This window comes from Mycosarcoma maydis, chromosome 12 (genome assembly GCF_000328475.2).
Source record: "Mycosarcoma maydis chromosome 12, whole genome shotgun sequence".
Classification (NCBI taxonomy): Eukaryota; Fungi; Basidiomycota; class Ustilaginomycetes; order Ustilaginales; genus Mycosarcoma; species Mycosarcoma maydis.
Genome location: NC_026489.1, coordinates 344,558 through 366,823, shown reverse-complemented (window position 1 = coordinate 366,823; position 22,266 = coordinate 344,558). Strand labels below are relative to the sequence as shown.

The following is a 22,266-nucleotide window of genomic DNA, read 5'->3' as shown; positions in this document are numbered from 1 at the left end:
CTGATTCGTGATTTGAATTGCCATGTATGGTTCACCGACTTCGGACTTGCGAGAGCGCGACACTGACATTCACGATCTAGGATTTGTAGGCCTGTGTCCCTCTTCACGTTTGGTTATCAGCGCAAACGGGTCTCAGAACTCTGAGCACCGCCTGCCGACTCATGACTGTGGCTGGATCGGCAAACAAATCGTGAATCGTGAATCGTGAATCTGGACGATTTTGGCAAGCGTGAGGCGAATGAAGATTTTGAATTTGTTTTTGGCAGATCGCTGCCCGCATTGACGATTGACGATGGACGATTGACGATGGGCCCTGCACGATTCGCCAAGCCTTGACTGCCTAAGCCCAGTCACACAGATGAGCAGATCCTGGTTCACTCACACCCACGTCAGACCACTTCCCCCGCCTTTTTCCTTCCTAATTTGTACATCGAACCCTGCTGCTGCTGTTGTTGTTGTTGCTGCTGTTCCTCCTCCTCCTCGACCCGTCATCCATCCATACATTTTCATTGTTCGTCACCATCCACTCATCTACCCTTACATCGCTGCTCTGGTTCCCATCTGATAAGCATCAAGCAGCATCAACTATCACAACCATGGTTGTGCAACCCACCATCATGCCACGTGCCACCGCGCTCTGGGAGCGACAAGGCGGTGACCCCTTCAACAGCTTCTTGAGCGATCTATTCGGCGGGCCTGGAAATACCGACTCCATCGCTACGAGTGCCTCCATCACTTCCACCAGATCCTCCTCTTCCTCCTCTTCCTCCTCCACTACCACCACCAGCACCACCACCCGCCTTACCACTTCCACAACCTGTAAGTACTCAGAAACCCTGTCTTCTTCTCGGCTCTACACTATCGCGCCTCGACCTTCATTTCTGACCTCGTGCAACCTTGTTTTCTCTGCATTTTGCTTTCTTATTCGACAGCATCCACACCCACCACCACTTCCACTTCCTCATCAACCTCGTCGACCACTTCCACCAGGCCTACAACCACCACCTCCACCACCTCCACATCATCCTCCAGCATCATCACCACTTCATCACCTACTACACTCGTCACTACCTCCAACTTTGTCTCTGGTACCAGCACCTCCCAAGTCGTCACCACTATCGTCACTCCCGTCGTCACCACTACCGCCTCTGCCGGCAGGGCCAACTCAAGTGGTTCCAGCACCAATGCAGGCCTCATCGGCGGCATCGTCGGTGGCGTCGTCGGCGGTCTTCTTCTCCTTGCCCTTTTGATCGCTCTCTGCTGTATGGCCAGTAGGCGAAAGTCACGCACCGGCCATGCCTACTTCCTCTGCCTCGGCGAGCGTCCTCCTCGCAACAGCATCGACGAATTCGGTCACACCGGTGGTGCCTGGCCCACTTTTGATCCCCAGAACGACCATGTCTCCTCTTCCTACGCTGCGGGCACCAGTGCTGCTGGAATGGGTGCCACCTCCGCCGTCGCCGCCGCTGGTTCTCGCAACCGTCGTCATCGTCGCGAACAAACCAATGCCACCCTCCCTGCCGAGTTCGCTAACGACGAAGATCCAGAAAGATACGCCTACAGCGCTTCCAACAATGCGCAAGATGCCTCCTACAACAACAATAACAACTATCAAGGCTACGATGCTTACAATGGCTACAGCTCCAATGCTTACCCCGAAATGCAACAACGTTCTCCATACAACGGTGCCAGTGCCCTCGCTGCCGGTGCTGTTGCTGGCGGTGCTGGCAGCTACTTCCTCAACAATGCAAGCCCCTCCCAGAACCGTCGCTCTTCCATCGGACATCCATCCTACTCCAACTCGCACCAGGACAGCTACAACACTGCCAACCTGTCGCCCTCCAATGAGAACGCGCCTGCCCCTTGGACTCTTCCCATGATGGGCTGGAACGATACTCATGGGCCTTATTCGGTTGCTGGTGTCGGTCAGAACCTCACCACCGCGCCTCCGCAGGCTCAATTCATGGTCTCTCCCTCCGAGGCCAATGCCGCCGCCGCCGCCGCCGTTGCCCATGCCACACGCAATGCTCCCGCTCAGACGCGCTCGCCCGGTCCCGACTATAGCCACTTTGACCCTCCCGAGGTGCGCGATGCTCGCGCTCGCGAAGCTGCTGATGCCGCCTTGGGTCGTGCAAGCTTTTCCACCTCGCCTCGCAGGCAGAACAGACGACTTTCCTCTAACCACGGCAGTCCTGTTAGTCCCAAAATGGGCCTCGTTGGCGGCATTTCACCGCCTGCCTATGTTGATGCACAGGATGATCTCGAAGAGGTCCATGACCAGCCGCGTCGGCTTCACCTGACCAATGCGGAGCCCGATTTCACCGATGACGACAGCTCCAGGGGTGGTCCCAGCCGTCGTCCCGCTCACAATCACAAAGACGCTCCTCCCTCGTCCACTTACCGAGCGCATTAATCCTTGCCTCTTAACATGGTTCCCGTACTGGCGCTACCATGATTTTCACGGACAATTTCGACTTCCATACAATGCTCGCTAGCCTTTCGCCCCGTTTGCTTTCGTTTGATTTCTGCTGGTATCCCTGTTGGGCGGCGTTTCAGCTGTTTGCTGCCCCCTTTCTCACATTGCTTATACCTCGCCTCGAGACCAAGTTGACGTTCTTGTCTCTCTCAGATCTCTAGAAGGCCTGTTTTTTTGGATTTGGTTTGTACCTTTCAGTCCGATGGGAGGAATGTAATTCTAGCTCCTAGCTTTCAGATTGATTCCTGATCGTTAGTGATCGACAGTCAGCGAGATCGTTGATACGCTGCGGAGGCGATCGACGATGCCAGCATTGTTTAGGCAGTGAAAGCAGATTCGAAACATCTACGGTCCACGTACAAATCCATTTCGACTTTCTACGAGGGACGAGGGTACTGCATGCTTCTACTCGAGCATGACCTTGCCGCGGACCAAACCGGGTACATCAGCGAAACCCAAGAGATGCACGGAGACGGCGATTACCAAGCCTAGCAAGATGAATGCGGCGGCAAAACCGGCGAACATGACACCGACCATGGCCAACAAGGCGAGAAAGATGCTGCCGCGAATCGCCTCCCAACTCAACCAGCCTTTTTCTCTGCCCTCCAAGAACGCCGTCACTCTGTGCGCGACCACGCCACTTCCGGCCACTACGACGGGAACCCCCGTTCCCGGTTGTGTAGACGCTCCAACGAAGAAGAGATTGTTGTACTTGGCATGTTGGATCGAAGGTCGGAACCAGAGCACCTGCGGAATCGTGTGGCTCAGTCCGAGAATGGAGCCTCGGAAGAGGTTGAATTTGTCCGCCCAGTCGAATGGGTCGTTGACGATCTCGTGTTGGATCAGCGATTCAAAGTCAGGTCGATTCAGTCGTTTGGATAGCGTGGCGATCACTTGGGTTCGAGCACGTTGTACGGTTGCCGCAAACTGATCGCGCGTGCGTGCACCTTTGGCTGGATCGGCGCACGGCTTCTCTGGAATGCTGATCGGCCCACAGGGAACCAGAATCACCAGCGTGTCCTTGCCAGCAGGTGCAGCACTCGCATCGAGCCGTGACGGAACATTGACGTAGAACGATGGCTCCGAGGGCGTGTCTCCATCCCGGAAGATTTCGTCGAACGATTCTTGGTACGCATCGGCGAGGAAGATGTTGTGCCCCCCGAGTTCTTCAACGACAGAAGAGAGCGCCCAGTAGAACGAGATCGAAGAACACGTCTGGTCTTTGCTCTTCAACCGAGTGGCGTACGATGAAGGTGGTAGGAGGTTGTTGTATGTCCATACCAGATCGGCATTGCTAACCACAACGTCGGCTTGCAACACCTCACCGGAATCCAACTCGACGCCCTTGGCAGCACCTTTGCGCTCATCAATCACGATGCGTTTGACATTCGTTTCGTATCGGAAATCGACCGCAAACTTGTCCCTGGCAATCGTCTCGATGGCCTCCACCACCTTGTAGAAGCCTCCGATCGGATACCAGATGCCCTTTGCATACTCTGCATACTGCAGCAAGGAGTAGGTCGCCGGCGCATCAAACGGACTCATTCCCATGTACATGGCCGAGAAAGTCAGCGCTCTCCTCACATGTCTCGACTTGAAATACTTGGTCGTCCTATCGTAAAGTGTCGAGTAAATCCTCAAACCCTTTGTCTTCCACAGCATTGGAAACAGTTCTGGTCGAAAAAACGCCCACCATGCGCTCCAGTCTTTGGTCAAGACGTGCTTGATCGACTCTTCGTAGTTCTCGCCTGCCTCTTTGAGAAATGTCAAAAAGTTGGTCAAGGGGTCTTGCTTGTTGCCCGCGCGCTTCTCGAAAAAGTTCAGCGTTTCGCCCATCTGAGACAAGTTGGAGGAGAGCATCATTTTCTCGCCATCAGCAAAGTGGATTCGATAGGCTGGATTGCATTGATGCAGACGGATGTGCGATCGTATGTCCTCGCCGAGATCTTTGAAGCACGACTCGAAGATCTCGGGCATCAGGTACAGCGAAGGACCTTGGTCCCATCGATGTCCATCGTGATGGATGAGCGAGCATCGTCCGCCGCCAAACGAGTTCTTCTCGAGGACTGTGACAGAGTAGCCTCGACGACCGAGACGCGCGGCGAGAGCGGTACCTCCCGCACCGGCACCAATGATGACGACTTTTTTGCTACTTCGTTTGGTCGGTGACGAGCATGTGGAGCTTGGGCGTAAAATGGGCTTTGTATCGCCTGGAGCAGACATCCGAGTCGCCATCTTGACCAAGACAAGAACCTCCGTGGCCAGCCAAGTGTGAAAGAATGAGCTAGAGATGGTTGTCAATCAGCAGAAGGATCTTGCAAGACTTTGGAAATCACCATGCAAGAAGAATCGGAGCGTGCATCAGTCACGAGTATCAAGCTCAGTGGTCAAAACCCTGAACATCGTGGATCGCGTCAGCAAGCCTTCTCAAATTCGCGCGTGCGTGTTGGCAAAGCTGCAGTGTCATAAACAGCTTCTGTGAAAATCGTGGTTCGTGAATAAGTTAGATGCGGTTGGATTCGCGATTCACGATTCCCGCATGTTTGCACGCATGACGTTTGACGTTTGTGGTTCCTGGTTGCACGATGCACGTCGATTCACTCGTGACTCTTTGAACGTGTCAGATTGAACAAGCTTCCCGCAATTGTAAATAACTAGTTATATAATTCACGATTCTCGGATAGCGGAACTAGCTTTTCGTTTTTGGCAACATGGAGATATGGGACTTTACTTATTTATTCTTTGGATTTTTTTTTTGAATATTTTCTTCCTTCGCATGTTCTTCCCAACGAGGCTCGCTCTCGTCAAGACCCTCATCCCAGTTGGTATCATCATACCTTTCATTGCGACGCTAACAGTGACAGCCAGATCACGTGAATCTGGCTCAACGAAGCATCGCATCTAGCCGCATCTGGAAGCAGCAACTTCATCGTGAATCACCTCAAGTAAGGCCGAGAGTTTTCCTCCTCGGTAACTCGTGCATGGTGGTCGTGTGCAGGGCTCGAGCGGTTCTTCCAGGTCGATTTGTCAGGCCACTCTTGGCTACACCTGTAAAAAGCTTCGGAGAAGCGGCAAAGAGGCTATTCATCATGGCGCCGACGCCTATCCTACTTGCACCGGAGCGTGCACGAGCCTCTGGCATCACCCTGGCAGATCATGAATCCGCTTTCCGCGAGAACTCGGCGACAATCGTAATGCCCTCGGCTGAAGCTGCCTTCCTCAATCCCGTTCAGGAGTTCAACCGTGATCTGTCCACCCTGGCTATTCGCACCTGGAGTGAACGATTCGACGCTGAGAAGAAGGCACGCTTCCTACGAGCTGCTCAGCGAAAGGCTGTCTCTGCCGCCAACAAGGGCAAAGGAAAGCGCAAAGGAGCTGCTTGCCCCACCCATGGATCCACCGACGCCGATGTTGCTGCGACAGATGCAGAAAAGCCGGGCACCAAGAGGGCGCGTATCGATGCCCACCGAAACGGCGCCACAACTTTCACATCTGCCGAGGGCGCACTGTCGGACGAAGCACCACAAGGAGCATCACAAGAAGCACCACAAGCATCGCGCAGCGCCGTAGTAGCGCCGATCGAGGACGAGTATCGCAGCTATCAGTTTACCCTGCTAGAGGCGCTCAGCGCAACTGGTCTTCGTAGCATTCGCTATGCGAAGGAGATTCCTCTGTTGCGCTGGGTGCTGGCCAACGATCTTTCGCCGACGGCGGTCGAGATGATGAAACGTAACGTAGCGCTCAACTTTCCGCCGGATCGTCCAATTGATGAATGGATCGTTTCCGAGGTGAGCAAAGAAAAAGCCAGCAGTAGCTTGACAAGGATCGAGAGCGAAGAGCACATGGACGAGGATGCACTGGCCGAAAGGGAGAACGAGGCGCGAGCGAGTGCGGCAGCAAAGTCGGCAGCAACTTCATCAGCAGATCCCATAACAGCAGAGGCAACCACTACGGCATCATCTGTCATTGACCCTCCAGCAGCTTCCATCGAGCCTCAGGCATCATCAGCAGCCATTCACCCGGACTGCAAGGTCAAGCTCAATGCTGGAGACGCCATCACCCTGATGTACACGCACCGCGAACCACACAAGCGTTTCGACGTGGTCGACCTGGACCCTTATGGCTCAGCCGCGCCCTTCTTGGACGGAGGTGTTCAGTCGGTTGCCGACGGTGGTCTGCTCTGCGTCACTTGCACCGACTTGGCCGTCCTCGCAGGACACAATTATCCAGAAAAGTGTTTCTCACAATACGGCGGTGTTTCTGTCAAGGCCGAATTCTCACACGAAGTTGCACTCCGACTCGTCCTTCACACCATTGCCACCTCGGCCGCACGATACGGTCGCTATATCCAGCCCGTCCTGAGTCTTTCGATCGATTTCTACCTGCGCACCTTTGTTCGGGTTTGGACTGGGCCTGTCGAAGTTAAAAACGTCGCCAGTAAAACTGGCACCGTCTATATCTGCACACACTGTCAGGACTTCCACATACAGCGGTTTGGGCGCGCAACCCAAACTACCAACACGGGCAAAACGGGTCAGACAAACATCAACTACCGCTACAACTCGGCTCAGGGACCGCCGGTGGGCGAACAATGTAACGAGTGCGGCAACCGGATGCATCTCGGTGGACCAATGTGGTTGGGCGACCTGCACGATGCCGAATTCTGCAACTCACTTCTCTCGAACCTCGACGAAATCCCCTCGGCCTTCCACACAAGCGCACGTATTCGAGGTATGGTCAGTCTTGCAGCTCAAGAGCTATCAGGCGACAAGAGCCTGTTTTACTTTACCCCACCCAAAGCGTCGGGATTGTTCCACTGCGTCTCGCCCCCGCTCGACAAGATGGTCTCCGCTCTTCTTTCCGCGGGCTTCCGTGTAAGTCGATCACACGCTGCAGCTGGATCGCTCAAGACGGACGCGACGCGAGCACAGGTGTTCGATATCTTGAGGTACTGGGTCAAGACCCAACATCCTGTCAAGATGGAAAACATGAAACCGAACGATCCGGCTCGAGTTTTGCTGCAAAAGGAGCCCCAGAGAGAGTACGATTTCGACAATACCAAGGCCAAGGAGGTGCTGGATGCGTTGGGAGCGAGTGAGAAATTGGTCAGGTACCAGAACAATCCACTGCCCAACTGGGGTCCTGGTACAGCAGCCAAGGGTCACAGGGGAAAGAAGAAGAGGAACCTGCGTCCGGACGATCTGCGGTCTGCAGAGCAGCTTTGATGCCATGCGCCAAGAAGCGGAGCGGTTCTACAGCAATTTCTGGAAGCTTTTCCGAACATGCTTCCGTGTGTGTTGTGTGTACGGATAGGTGTGAGCTCCTGAATTCGTCCAACCTTACGCGGGTTCATGCGGAAGTTGCAATTCTTTCGAGGACACAATCAGCCTAGCAATCACCTGTACCTGGCCACAAGACAGACGCAAAAGCATCTAGACCAAAGCCTGATTGGAAGGGCCATCCATGTCCAGGTCAAGGATTCACGATTGATCTGATAGCTAGAGAAAAGCCGTTGGACAGTTGCAGAGCGCATCTCACTCGTACGTGTACGAGTGAGATGCGCTCTGGATGAATTTCGAAATTCGATGACGACCCGCACGATTCCAACGTGGCCTCGCTCGTTTCTGTTGGGGCTCCCTCTGAACCGCAGGCTCGCTTATGTAGTTGCAAATCTTGGCATCTTGTGCTGAGCGCACAACTGGCGACCTGAGATGAAACTTGACCTTTCACGTGGAGCGATTTGCACGCTGTGAATGCTGTGCATGCTTTGTTGCATCGTATCGCCTCTGCCAAGATGCTCGGCTAGTGATCGGGCATATGGATTCACGTTGGCAATGCGAGCTTCCACTTCGGGACGCTGGGAGCCATATCAGGATCTCTTCGCTTCCCCAAGTAGCGTCAGAACCCTGATCGCTAACCGAGCTGAGATGGTAGCGAGAGAGCCATGCGACAGAGTCGCAAAGTCGAGATGTCTACGATGGCTGGAGCGGAGGGACAGGATGATCAGACGCTCTCATTGGTTGTCGGGGCTTTTCATGTTATCGTGGCTATCGACTCAGCTTGATCACGAGTGAGAAGATTGCAGCGCAAGTTGGGAATAACTTTAGCCAAATTATATATCACAGACGGATGAAATATGAGCCGTTCCGGAAACGACGTCGAGCGAGAGTTGCGGTGCCTGGACGGTTGTCGCTTCTCACCGGCGGCGCTCCTAGACAATTGAGTGGATCTGATCGTAAAGTTTCATCTGGCGGGTGCCTGAACAATTATGGCGTCAGTTACTGACATATGGACCGAACGGTGCTGGTTGACCGCAAGGGAAGAGCAGAGACATGGACGCCAAGCTTTCTCAAGCTGCGACGTACCTTCCGGTGCTTGGCGCAGTAAGCAACGCGAGAGCGCGCCTCCACTCCGACCAGACCATGATCCGAAGTCAGTCCGCTCGATGCCATGGCAATCTTCCACTATACCGGCATCCCCCACAGCGTGCTGTTGACATGGAGCGCGTTGGGGTGCTTGTCAGAGAACAGCTTCGAAGAAGAGGCAAGCATGAAACGTGCCAAACGTCGGATAGACTCGTGACGCAGATTGACTGATCAGGAGCGATAAGTTTCAGATTCCACCAGATAGACGAGGCTTGGCATCCAAAACTCAGGCTTCTGGAGCGAGATAGGCGCACAGAAAGGCTATCGGAAGCCAATTTGTCCACACGTTGCCTGGCGGATTGGGACGGGCAACTCACGATGGCGTTTGGTGCCAGGAGGCTCCAAAGCGCTCGTCACCAGCTACCCGAGGCACGAGGGCGGGACAGGCGGCCTCAGAAGCGGCGGTGTACTAGCTCTTAGCGTCCGCTTGGCATGCATTTTCTCACAGAGTCGCTCAAGTCACGGCTGTTGGCAGCTCTCCAGTGCCGACATCTACAGCCTACGTGGCCGAACACAGCTGGTGCTTATTGCACGTTGTAGTGTAACTGTTTCGAACTTTGTCACTTAAGTTACTTTCGAAATAGGTTTGTATTCTCTGTAGGCCGAATTTGTGTAGTCATGCATGTCTTTATTACGTTTTGTAATATTTTGAGGCTTGGCAATCAAAGCCGACGGTTCAGAGTGCATGTCTTGGCATTGTGACGGACCAACTTGGGGTCTTCCTCTCGTCAAGTGCCCGAGTTGTCGTTCTTGCTTCCGCTTGACCGATGGATGAAATTGCGCGGTGCCTGTCTGATATGCAAGCAGACCGCCGCTCCGCTTTTGTTCTGCCTATCAGCGTTGCTGGGGCGTTCAGAGCACAAAGCTTGGCGTTTCAGCTTCCATCTCTGGAACCTAATCCATGCCCCACCAGTTCGTCCTCGATGTTGGCTGATAAACAACAGAACTCGGTCTAAAAGGTGTAGGTAGTAGACATTTGTGTCAGCATGAGAGGGAGGCTAGATAGAACGGGCAACAAGGAGAGGGGGAGGGAGAAGCAGGTGCATATCGAAAGGGTGCGAGAAGGGAGGGAGCAACCAACCGCGGGCTTGGCGGCGTCTTGTATGCTTGGCTTGGCTTGGCTTGGCTGTCTTACGGTTGCCAAGCCCGTTGCTCTCTGGCCGACCCAGAGTGATGCTTGGCATCGTTTGACCGTAGCTCAATCGCTCAGTCTTTCAATGAATCTGGTCGACTTTCATGTCTGCGCGTTTCCGCTGGTCCGCCTCTGTCCACTCCGCCGTCAATTCCAAGCCATGGTCGCTCCCCCTTCGTGATCCGCTTGTCCACCCCTAAGTCTTGGCATCGATTGCCTCGTGGTTGCTCCTCCCATCCTATATAGCTGTCGCGCAGACCTTACCTTTTCCGCCCCTTCCCCCTTCTTTCTCCTTTGACTCATCACCATCACCTCGTTACAGTGTGCCCCTTTCGTCGACATCACCTCGTCTGTTTCATCGAGTTTCAGCGATCTTTGGTCTAAACGTCCCATCATCTGCTTCGCGTAGTCTTCTTTCTTTAGTTTCCATGCTCCCCGCAGCATCCTCCGACATGTCCAGACCGCTTTCCACCTATCACTCGTCGCCATGGGCGTCGAGCAATGAGCACCACCAACACAAAGCCTCATCGCATCACCATCAGCCTCACCTTGCTCACTCAGCCTACTCTGCATCCGCCGGTCCATCCACCTATCGCGCTCTTTCCAGTGGTCACATTTCACCTACCACCTCGACGCAACAGCCGCACAACCATCATGTCGACCCTTGGGTAGCTCATCGGTCTGCCTCTGTCGCTGGTCCATCCGGTTCCCCACTGCCACACACCTTTACTTCGCCAGCGTCTGTTGCCACCAACAACGCTTCTGCTGAGCAGCCCATCATCCGTACCACTCACGTCACCGCCGACGGCACCACCATCTATGCCGCCACTGGCCGCAAGCGCAAGCGTCTTCAAAAGGCCTGTGTCGCCTGTCACAAGGCCAAGCGTCGTTGTGATGGCGGCCTTCCATGTTCCAACTGCGACTTCAGCGGCCGCACTTGTTGCTATTCGGATGCTAATGGCAAAATGGTGCTCCCCACCGCTCGTGTCGCCATCGAAGCCGGTCAGCCCTCAGCAACGGCAGGCCACTCAGGTGCCACTCTTCACCCATCCGAGGCGCTCACACCGACCTACGGAGCTGTCGCTCAGGTCTCGAGCCCTAGCAGTAGCGACCTCTCCGGACGTGGACGTGCCAACACTATAAGTTCCAAATCGAGTCCCATGTCGCTACCCCGTCTCGAGGGTCTGCCTTCCATCGACGATGTGGCACCTGAACGCAGGCGAGATCTGATCAGCATCTTCTTCTCGCAGATTCACCCCTTCAGCTGTGTAATGGACGAGATCTCGTTACTGCGCGACCTCTCCACGTCCGAGGTGCCTGCCTACCTGCTCATGGCCATGTTTGCCCTTGCTGCTCGCTTCGAGCAAGGCATTAGCGAAGCCGAGCGCGAACACCGCTTTGCCCACGGCGAGGCTTTCGCTCGCTCTGCTCGCCGTATGCTTCAGGACGAGGACCAGGACGGCTTCACTCTCCTCGATCGCCCCGACGTCGACCTCGCTCTCACGCTCTGCTTCCTTGCTGCTCACGAGCTTGGCATGGGCCGCCTTCAACGCGCGCTCTCGTACTCAAACGACGCGGTACGCATCGTAGCAGTGCTTAAGCTCGCCGATGGCCAGCTGCCGCCTGCGCGCAAGAATAACTACTCGCGTGACTCTTTCTCTTCGTCGTCCTGGCCTCGCCGCGCCACTTGTGAGCGCCTCGCTCTGCTTGCTTGGACTCTGGACATGACCATTGCTGCGCTCGCTGGACAGTCACCAAGCGTTCGTCGATCCGTGGTGCTTGCTGCTGCTCGCAAGTTTGGCACGTCAGGTGATGAGGTGCGCGACGATGTCACCAAGTCGTTTGCTCGACTTGCCGAGATTGCCACCGTGTTCGGCCTTGTTGTCGACGCCAACGAGCCCGACAGCAAGGGCGAAGAAGCACTCCAGTCATGGGCTGCTGCGCTCATCGTCGAGCACAAGTTTGACGACTACAACATGAAGCAGGCCAGCCGTCTGCTCGAGGAGCCTGAGGCGAGCGCTGCCTCGCACCGTGCATGGTTCTGGGCTCAAATGCACCTCGTGGCTGAGTGCTCTGTCTTCCTCATGGAGGCTCGCCGCGCCGGGGCTCCTCAGGTTGACCGTGGTCAGCAGAAGGCTGCGCTTGACAACATCAACCTGATCCTGTCGGTACTCAGCATCACGGGTCGCCGCAACCTGTTTGCCTTCCCTGCCTTGCTCATGAGCACGCAGTACAGCCGCCCTGGCCCTGACGCCTCGCGCTGGTGGGCGACTGCTCGCCAGTGCTGGAACCTGACTGAGCAACAGATTTCCGACGCCGCTCGGTTTTTTGTACGGCCGAGTAACGATGCTCCCTCTCCAGGGGGACGGGTTGTGGCCTTGGATGTCGGAGAGTCGTTGAAGCTGCCTAGGCTTTCCAGTTCGTCTTTGGTCAACAACTCGGGACGATCTGGCGCGCTGCCTTCGATCGCCAGGTTGCCGCTACCCTCGCTGCGCCTTTCGCCTTCGCTCTGTTCCCAGGATCAGCGCTCGCCTCGCAGCTCTTTTGGCTCCAAGAGCGACACCGGTGCCGGTGACAACGACGGCATGAGCAGCGGCAGCAGCCCAGATTCTTCGTCGATCTCGCCTCGATCGACGCCCATGGAGATTGGCGGAGATGACTACGTGCCCCTAATCGCCAGCCGCAGCTCGCGATCGCCGCCCCTGTCATCGCACGCGTTTACCAAGGATCCTCGCAACTCGTGGTCGCCGATCACGTCGTTGCGCGGCGAGAAGCGCACTATCTCGGCTATCTCTACCTGAGAAGCTAGCTCTCCATTGTATCATTAGTGATTCACCTCAATGTCTTAGCAATGCATTGCTCAGGGAACAGCCATACTGAGTGTGATGCATGTTTCTGTTGTGAACATGAGTTCTGAGCTGCTGTGCTTTGGCTCGCAACGACTTGCCTTGGCGTCGCTTGTATGAAAAGTCGACTGATGGCAGCGGTGCAACACAGCATGACGTCAACCATGGATTGATTTGATTGGTGACGGAAGAGCGACTTTCATGGATCCCTTGGTGCGATTTGTGATTCATGATTGCATTCATGGGATGGCCGTGGAATCTCGCGACTGTGGACCACGGGCACACTTCTCGAGGTGAGCAAAGAGTGTTTTCTTGGATTCAAGAGTCGTGAGTACCGAGTTACCAAGTTGAACACCGCGCGCAAGTTTTCACTCACACTCGTGACTCTGTGACTGTTTTAATAAATGTAAATCGGAATTGCCGAACAATGGCGCATGTGCCGGCACGCAGTGCTAGTTGGAAGAAGGCGGTACACCTAGCCCAAGCAAACACGAGCGCTTGGTTTGAGACGCATCTACCACCACCATTCACAATGGTCTACACAACACAAGCGAATCAGGTCGGATGGGTTGGGGGCCGTGCGTTTTTGTGCTGCACTCCGATCAGCTTCTGGACAGAGACTCGTGACTGATGAGATGGAGAGCCGTCTGTTTGATCAAGGTTGGGTAATGTTTGAATTTTTCCGTCTTGGTGCATACATGCGTGATCAAGATGACAAGCACGAAGGTTACAGTCACGAGTGTTAGTTTTGACACCACCACCACTGGGCTCCTTAATTCTCTGCCATTGCACAAGCATCCGCGATCCACCCTAACGCAAGTCAGAATCACCAAGTATTCACAACTCAAGTAGCTGCACCTGAAAGCAAAGTAAAAGGCGGATTGCAATCATGGAAGAGACCGGTGCCTTCATCTGCGGTGGTTGCTGTGCCGCCATTGCAGCGCAGATCCAATATGTCTTCTGCGGCACTCGTCAGTAGATCTAACCACCTTCACAACTGCTTTTGTCTCTGTCGATGCTGATGATTTCTTGCTGTCAACGTCTCGATCTCTGAGTTGAAAAACAGGCCAATATGGAGCCGACGCATCCTGCTGTGACAATTGTTGTCGATTCAATTGCGGATGGAAGAACGATGCACCGCTTCCAGTGGAAGACTACCCTATCGCCAACAGTGAACCTCAAGATCGAACGCAGACGGTGGATGGGGAAGGCTTGAAGGGAGTCGATGCATCGGCCCCGGCGTATGAGGCTACTCCGCAGATGTCGGCTGTTCCTCCTTCGACGCACGTAACGTCGGCGCCAGCAGAGTCGGCGGATGTCAAGGCTACTACCGGTTAGAGAAAGCCGGTTGCCCGTTGAGTGTAGATCTTCCTCGAAGAGAGCGCACAGAAGCTATCTCGCGCCCTCTCAACAAGATGCTTTTCGTGATAGGCTGTTGTCCTATCTCATACCCACTCTGCGATCGTCGTCAGATCGTCACGGTCAGACTCTTTCTCTGCTTCGTCGATTCTGGCATCAGACATCACACAAATGTAAACGCATGCGCGAGTTGTCTCATTCTATTACATCTAATACCCCAGGTCTTAGTCTTGTATCTTTCAAGCAGCTGCTTTGTACGCCAAATGCATCGGCTCTCTATCCGACATACTTGGTATGGCTCCCACTGACAATCACCTTGTCATCCTCGCCCGACTCGCTTCCACCCGGTTTTCTACTCAAGATCTCTACGTCGATGAACGCCAAGTTCCTGCCAATTTTATTACTTTTCCCCTTGACGATCAACACATCGCCTTCTTTCGCTGCTCCGACGTATGTTGCGTGGATGTCGACCGATACACCACGCTTCTTGAATCGATCGGGTGAGGTCGAGGCGACGACAATGCCACCGATCCAGTCAATGATTGTCGCCGACGTTGAACCGTGCAGGATGTTTTTGCTGTTCATGAGCGTCCGAGAGACGGGTACATGCGCTTCAATGTAGCCGGAGGAGACGGTTTTGATCACCAGCTGCGAAAGAGACAGCGAGATGTAGGAGAAGATGTATGACGGCATTAGCATAAAGAACTTATGGGGATACTGACCCAGATCATGTGAGCTGTGTCGGCTGACAATGTGCACGCTGTCGAGCAATCAACGCCTCGGCGTGGTGTGGCGCTACTCCAAACTTACGTCAGACAAAAGATACTTGTAGATCGGATTGTTGTCCAGCACCTCCTGCTGCAGCTTGTTGATCATTTCCAGCGTGACCACGCTCTCCGCGCTTGAAGAGGCTGCTGCATTTGACATTGTTGCGTACCGTTGACCGTCGAGCCGAACCGGTGAAATCGTGGTGGTTGGATGTGATGCTCAATGTTATGTGCAAGCAAGTGTTGTGGGCAAAGGGAGAACTACTTCTCTCTCACTTTAAAGCGCACATTGAAATCACAAATCATGAACATGCTTCTGACCCCCAAAGTTTGGCCTTTGCGCAGCGCGGGGCGTATATTCACGATTGCTCACATGTGATGTGGAGAACCACCAACGTAACACTCGTCAATTTTGACCACGGACTCGTGACTTCTACCTGCTTCGGAAGTCGGAGCCTCCACCGTCGAACCAAGAAAGCTGCTTTGGACCCTGCTTTTCCTTCTGCTGTTCACCACACACATCTGTTGTTGCCAAGGCAATTACGAGCAAAACATGTTCTCGCCGGCAGCTGGCCCATTCCAGCAGAGACATCTACAAAGCAGCTCTCAGACGCCCTTTCAGCGCCTCAAGCCAGTGTGCGTTGAGCTACTTTCTCTCGCTGGACGGCGGACAACAGTCACAACAACACAATCGCACCAAATAGTAGAATGTCTACGTCGACTCAAGATCACTCTCAAAGCGTTTCTCTCCGAGACCAATACACACCTGGGCGATTCAAGAAGCCCAACTGCCTCAACGTCAAAATTGATTCCTGCTGGCGCAGAAGACGTTCTCACCCCCCCTTTAATCAATTACGTCTTCTTCCCATTATCCGAGCTCATCAACTCCGCTCCAAAGGGGATCACGAGCTTGCCAGACTCGGTAGCTGAGGCTACTCTGGATGTAATACAGCTACTGTGCAGTCAGTGGTGGAAAAGTTGGGCTTCAGAGTCGTCAGGAGCCAAGCACTGGCAGGTGTGGTGCGACCTCGTCATCCTTTCTAGTTCCGTCCTTGGCTCTCCTGCAAGTAAAGACGGCAATCAAGCGAGTACTACGGTCCGTCATAACGATGAGGTGAAACTTTCAGCGATTGCCGTGCTCGACGAGCTGCTCTGCCCGCGCTTCAAGCCTTTGCAATCGATAAGCACGACTGGGCAACAAAAGGTGCAAGAGGCCGATTGGGAATGGGATGGTGTATCGGATCTTCCGCTGCTAGACGATCAAGAAGACGTAGCTGATAATGCTGGCAACTACAACGCTTGTAGCTCAAGAGAAGATGTTAGGCATGTCTTCCCGACTCCCGCACATCTCTCTTACGTGGCTACAGACAGAGTTGCAAAGGGCGCAATCAGCTTCGTCCTTTCCTCTTGTCTCACCCTCGCAGAGTCGTCCCGCGCCTCAACCGAGGTGCGATCGAGTGCTATCGGTGCAGCTCGTCATGCGCTCCTGCTATGGATTGGCGGCCTCTGCCATCTACCCTCAGCAATCGTACGGGTGGCATCGTGTCTCGAAACTCCATCTCTCTGCTACATCGACTTCCCCTCAACTCCGCCTGACAACAAAAGTACAGAAGAAATATTGCCACAGTTGGCGGCAGCTCATCGCCTACGCCCGCTCTTGCCCGGAATCACGTCATCGCTTACGCGCCTCGCCACGAGCAGGGTCAAGTCGAAGCAAGATGGTGCAAAGCCAAAGCCAACTCCGAGCTCTGTAGCCGCAGGCGCGATCGAGCTTCTCAGTGATCTCTTCAGAGCCACGCTGTCAGATGAGGCGCTTTGCGAAGCCCTTTCTCCTCAAGCGAAACTCTCTAGTCTTCAGTCACAGACAGCAAGCAAGAAGACCTCCATGAAAGTGACAGACCTCGAAGACTTTGCCGGCGTTCAACTAATCGATGACCATTCTCCCGATTCGACAAGCGCAAACGTATCTAAAGACGACGAAGCTCGTGTCAATCATGCAACTACACAGGGATTTCGTGGCCAAGTATCAGCTGACAAAGACGCACGGTGGGCCCTGTCGACGCTGGCACAAGTTCATGTAGCTCTGAAATCTTTTTCAACGCTAACACAGCCCTCACTGTCGGGAACTTCACTTCCATCCTCTGTGCACACCTCGGTTAAGATCGCCATCTTGCATCTGGCTGGCGCGCTTCTGTCGGAGTGTGCAGGCTCATTCGGCTGGCTCGACATCCACCTGGCAGATATGGCTCGTCTCGATACCAAAATGAACAGTGCCACAGCTTCGGATATGCAAAACTCCTCCAGCATCACTACGCTGCTGACTTGGATCATTGATCTTTCTTCGGAGCTCAATTCTGATGCGGTTGCGCAGAGCGCAAAGACCGTACTTTGGGATCTTCAAAAGAAGGCGGTCAGAGGCGAGAGCAAAGGAGACCTGAGGGAACCGGTACAACTTAGCAATGGATCCATTCTTTGGTCGGTACTAATGCAAGCGCTGAACAGCCTTCCCGCAGCCATAACTGATCAGGACGACGGCAGGGTTTCGAGGCTCGCTTTAAGAGTGGGTGCAGTTCTCGAAGTGCTCCACCAGCATATGACCCGTTACAGCTTAGCCTCCACCGGCGGTAGCACATCCATCGGACTCGCAAAGCTCGCACACGATCTGCAAGATACCTGTGTGCGACTCCTTCGCCCACTCAAAGTCGACCGACTGCAGTACGTCGAAGAGACACTACAATTTTCCACATCGACGACATGGCGGCTTCAGCCCACCTTCTGTGGCTTGGAAGCGAGTACATCCTCGCAACTTAGTCGGATGTTTTACAAGCTCGGACGCTCGCTTGCCCTCTCGCATGTCCACGAGATCAAGCGGAACAAAGCTGGCACAAAACTCGACCTCAATCACATGTTTTCATTGGTTACGTTCCTCATAGCAGAAGCTTCGCGATCGAGATCTGTCAGGCTCAGCTCGGTAGGTGTTGGAGGCGCCCTAGATCAAGATGCGGTCCTGCGGGACGAAAGCCTGGCATCACTTGTGGTGGCGACCGATCTATTGCGTGGTGTGAGCAGCTGTCTGGATAATCTGGAACTTGGATTGCAATTCAGCGATATGGGTCCTGGGGCAACGCAGGCAAGCAGGCTGGCGAGGAAGGTGGCGCATAAATTGGGGAAAAAAGTGTTTGCTTCAGTAATGGACATGTTCGATGGTGATGCGGAGGAAGCGATTCGTTTGCGATCTGATCGGGACTTAAGCAAGAGAGTGTCGGATCAGTATCCGGACGATGCTATTGCCACATCTAAGCAAGAGCTTGCACAAGTCGGATCTTACTCCGAGAACACGATCGTCGAGCGCGTGAAAGGCATCTCGCTAGCACCTGACAACATCAGTTCCTCGACACCAGCACGACACGGCACTGCACTTGACCTAGGCTTTGTTCGAGCGGCAGACCTATCTAGAACTTCTCGTGGCAGCCAGGCGCAAAACCAACTCTCGATCCAGCATCGATATCGTCAAGCCGAGCGCCAGATAGATTGGTCCAACGCTCTACTATTCAGCTTGCTCGGAAGCTCGTCCAAGCTGCTAGGCCAGTCATTCCGGAGCCTGCTTCTGCATGGCGCATATCCGTTGATCAGCGGTATGTGCGCTTCATCGAGCGCATCCTCGGACCTTGTTCGCCAGGCTTCGGCCTCCGCCACCAAGGACATTGCGTTCAATACGGCCTACGCGGACGTTAAGAACTGCCTGCTGGATCACGCCGATTACATCCTCGGATCCGCCTGCCAAAGGCTCATCAGTGGGCTGGATGAGGAACTTCGAGCGATCGCATCTGCATCGAACTCTGGTAGAGCGGACTGGTCCACCACACTCGCGCTCAAGACTGGAGAACAATCACTGGTCGTACTCCCCCTCGTATCTGCCCAACGTGCACCCTTTGTGCTGATCGAAATGATCCGCGTCCTCGGGTCGGAAATTATCCCCATGGTCGAAGACGCGCTCGACGAGATTCTCGATGCTCTAGACAGATTTCACCACCATCCTAGCATTTGCGACGGGCTGCTTGCCGTGCTCGATGCGATCCTGGAAACGATGGCTATGGAACAAGCTACCAAGCTTCCCACCTCGGTCAAGATCAATTGGAGAGATTCTGTCGCAAGCGAATGGAAGCGAGACGAGGTGGATATATTCAAGACGTGGATTGAGGCGCGCAAACGTGATGCCAACGCTTTCGACGACGCAACACTGTCCGGAGAGCATAGCAGTGCTGGTGAAAAGGAGGAAGAAGGCAAGCCGAACAAAAGTCAACAAGTAGCAACGCAGATCCTCATAAAAGCAAGCATGTTTCTTACGCACCCTTCGCCGATCCTGCGCTCGCGCGTCCTCGGATTGCTCCGACACGGAGTCGAAACGCTGGCACCTCAAGCACGGACCGCTGAGTTGTTGCCGATCGTCAACTCTGCATGGCCGTTTGTCATGACGCGTCTGGGAGCGGCCTACTCGAATGCCAAAGCCTCAACTACTAGTCGACTTGTTCCGATTATCGATCTGGATGCCTCGAGAATCAGAAAAAGCGCGAGGGGGAGGGACGAGGCATGGTATAGCAAGCTGGAGCAAGGGTTTGTGGAGAGGGATGCTGGGGTTTGGGTGGCAGCGGCCAAGTTTGTCGAGGCGACGGCCAGGATGGTGCCTGAGTTTGTGGGAAAGAGGATTGTCGAAGATGCATGGCCGCGCTTTGAGGCGTTGTTGACGTTGGTGAGGTACAGGTTCGATGCGAGGATGGCGAGAGGTGCTGCTGCCTCGAACGCGGGGTCTGCAGCGCAGTTGAATTCAAATGGACGCGAGAACTCGGTCCTTCTCGAATCTGAAAACCCTGCATCTTCAAGCGGTCCAATCATATCACTCATACAGACCTCCTCCTCGTCCTCTTCGTCATCTCGAGCACCACGTCAAGATTCAAGCGCGCATACCCATGTTGATGCTCCCTTCATTCTACCTTCCACCACGAGCCTTCCCGCCCAACTCACCCTCTGCATTGTCAACACACTCGTCACCGTTGTCCGACACCTCAACGCGCGCATGCCCGATGAAACCGCTTGGAACATCACCACTCACGAAACCCTGCTTGGACTACTCGACGCTCGACAGCCGGCTGCGATCCAACGCGCCGCCGAACAGCTCTATGTTGAACTCGGCAACCGTAGCCCTGCCGCTACCACGTGGGTTATCCAATCCGCTTTCCCTACAGCTGCGAAGTCAGCATCCCTTCTATCTGCATCGACGCCTTGCTTCATGCATCACGCACGGTCTAACTTTCATGCAGAGACGGTGTATCGCCTGCTGGACTGCTTTGCAGGAGTTTAACGAGGCAGCATAAGAATCGTGAATGCGAAATCCAATTTCAAAGATGATGCGACCCTGCACGGTGCACGTGGTGACGTCTCGCGGACTGCGGTACTTTTGTGCTGCACTTTGACGATTCAGCATTCGAAAGAGAGCCTGTTCTCGTGTCCCGCGGATGAAGAAAGAGTCACGAGTTTAGGCGCATCATTTTTGGATGTCTTCTCACCGTGTAATACAAAGTGTACAGACATAGCCACCACACATCAGATTCGTGGGTTCGTGTTGTAGCTTATGCTAAACCGGAATTTGCATGTCAGGAATTTGCGTGTTGTTCAGGTCGTATAAGTTATGTAAAGACGAAACGACGTTATTGACGAAGTCGCTTGTTGGCCCCGACGAATCCTCCAATAGCATTGCTATTCTCAAAAGCCGCTGTACTCGATCGCACGAGACGCCCCTTTTTCTTCTCCGTGACAGACTTTTCCCGTGTCCACAAACGTCACGCTCGGCTGCTGGACAGCCGGTCGAGGATGAATTAGCAGCAGCAAGAAGATTACCGTGCCGTATTATGCGATTCTGTTCATACCTGAGCTTCCAGCAAACCCAAACATACTGTTTATAAACTGTCTTTTGCATCACCATGAACGCTTGTTTCCACGGAGTGCCTAGTGACGTTTTTTTTTCTGAGCTCTTCGTGGCTAGAACCACCATCATCCCAGACAATCACATACCAGCCGCGCATTTTCAGTGGTTTCTCCCGCCCGCCGCTTCTCTTTGCTGTTCTTTTCACATGCCTTTCATTTGTAGACCTCTCGACCTCTCCATCGCGCTCTCAATTGACCTCTCGACCACCTGGGCTTGGTACGGCCACGGCTCGGTGCGCACAGCAACTCGCACGAGTCAGGTCATCTAAACTTTTTGCTCTGGTTCGTACCTGATCCAAGTGCGTGCGGAGCACTACATTGAATGGTCTTGTCCAAGTCAGTCTGCATATTCCAACGCAAACACTGGACACTGGCAAGATCTGCTTTCTCGGAACTGAGCCGTCTTCGCTGTCGCAACCAAAAACCATGATCAGTTGCACGCAATGGCCGATACCAGCGTCTGTCAATTAGCGCATAGAACGTGATCCCTTAGAGTCTCGCTCGCTACAACGACGACTGTCTTGCTGAGAAGATCATGTTCAGCGTGGACTATCCTGTCTAGCTTTGAGCTTTACTACCTCTAGCATGAAGCAGAGGAACGGTTCGTTCAGGCATTGTACAATGCTGAACAGCAGCAGATCTGTGAGAATTTAGTGACGTGAACAGTTGAGCATCGTATCTACGCTCGTCTGCTGTTCATCTACACAGAGTCACATATACTACGAAACTTGTATGCAAGGAAGCGGTTTTCTTCGCTGCAGCTTAGAAAGCCTTGGACACATTCGTGGGCTCGTCTGCACCCCTTGAGCACATTTTTCGTACTAAACTCGCATCCTCACCCATAGCGAATGGTGCGAGGTTCGTGTCAAAGTAATGAAGACAGGAAACGTACCGTCTAGCGTTGGGTAGCGAAAAGATGGTGGGTTGTGCGAGTAGACGAGTACTGGCGCCTCCGCCTCCTATTCGCGATCCCAGTCGATCAGAGATGGAAATTTGGCGCCAGGAGCACCATGCTGAAGAGGTGCGTGATTGCGGAAGACTTGGGTACAATACATGCTCATATACTTGCAGCTATGGAGCAATGAGTCGAAGCTGCTCGTCTTGCTCTCATTCACGATTGGCTTGAAGTTCGACTCGATGCGTTATTACATACCGTCAGCATCGTTCGTTTCACTGGTGAGAATGCACAGCCTCTTTCGCGTCATCTCTCTTGAGCTCAGTATCCTCTTTGCTTCCACCATGCATCATGGCAGTCCACCATCAATCCATAGCATGTCCA

The 22,266-nt window shown here is 54.0% G+C and overlaps 7 protein-coding genes across 7 annotated transcripts; 5 read left to right on the top strand and 2 right to left on the bottom strand.

Moving 5' to 3' along the window:
• Positions 1–596: 596 nt before the first annotated feature.
• On the top strand, positions 597–2,413 carry UMAG_04211 (uncharacterized protein; the record flags this gene model as incomplete). Its single annotated transcript, XM_011392391.1, has 2 exons — positions 597–819; positions 933–2,413. The coding sequence occupies 2 exons, from the start codon at positions 597–599 to the stop codon at positions 2,411–2,413; spliced, it is 1,704 nt and encodes a 567-aa protein (XP_011390693.1).
• Positions 2,414–2,881: 468 nt separating this feature from the next.
• UMAG_04210 (putative phytoene dehydrogenase) lies at positions 2,882–4,711 on the bottom strand (the record flags this gene model as incomplete). The annotated part of the gene is made up of 1 exon (XM_011392390.1): positions 2,882–4,711. One exon carries the CDS (start codon positions 4,709–4,711, stop codon positions 2,882–2,884), a length of 1,830 nt encoding a protein of 609 aa, XP_011390692.1.
• Positions 4,712–5,565: 854 nt separating this feature from the next.
• UMAG_04209 (tRNA (guanine26-N2)-dimethyltransferase) lies at positions 5,566–7,701 on the top strand (the record flags this gene model as incomplete). Its single annotated transcript, XM_011392389.1, has 1 exon — positions 5,566–7,701. One exon carries the CDS (start codon positions 5,566–5,568, stop codon positions 7,699–7,701), a length of 2,136 nt encoding a protein of 711 aa, XP_011390691.1.
• A 2,784-nt stretch (positions 7,702–10,485) lies between these two features.
• UMAG_04208 (uncharacterized protein) lies at positions 10,486–12,834 on the top strand (the record flags this gene model as incomplete). Its single annotated transcript, XM_011392388.1, has 1 exon — positions 10,486–12,834. One exon carries the CDS (start codon positions 10,486–10,488, stop codon positions 12,832–12,834), a length of 2,349 nt encoding a protein of 782 aa, XP_011390690.1.
• A 934-nt stretch (positions 12,835–13,768) lies between these two features.
• UMAG_11131 (uncharacterized protein) lies at positions 13,769–14,217 on the top strand (the record flags this gene model as incomplete). Its single annotated transcript, XM_011392510.1, has 2 exons — positions 13,769–13,850; positions 13,946–14,217. 2 exons carry the CDS (start codon positions 13,769–13,771, stop codon positions 14,215–14,217), a joined length of 354 nt encoding a protein of 117 aa, XP_011390812.1.
• Positions 14,218–14,514: 297 nt separating this feature from the next.
• Positions 14,515–15,165, bottom strand: UMAG_11130 (uncharacterized protein; the record flags this gene model as incomplete). The annotated part of the gene is made up of 2 exons (XM_011392509.1): positions 14,515–14,886; positions 15,049–15,165. 2 exons carry the CDS (start codon positions 15,163–15,165, stop codon positions 14,515–14,517), a joined length of 489 nt encoding a protein of 162 aa, XP_011390811.1.
• Positions 15,166–15,558: 393 nt separating this feature from the next.
• UMAG_04206 (uncharacterized protein) lies at positions 15,559–20,364 on the top strand (the record flags this gene model as incomplete). Its single annotated transcript, XM_011392387.1, has 1 exon — positions 15,559–20,364. One exon carries the CDS (start codon positions 15,559–15,561, stop codon positions 20,362–20,364), a length of 4,806 nt encoding a protein of 1,601 aa, XP_011390689.1.
• Between the last annotated feature and the right edge of the window lie 1,902 nt (positions 20,365–22,266).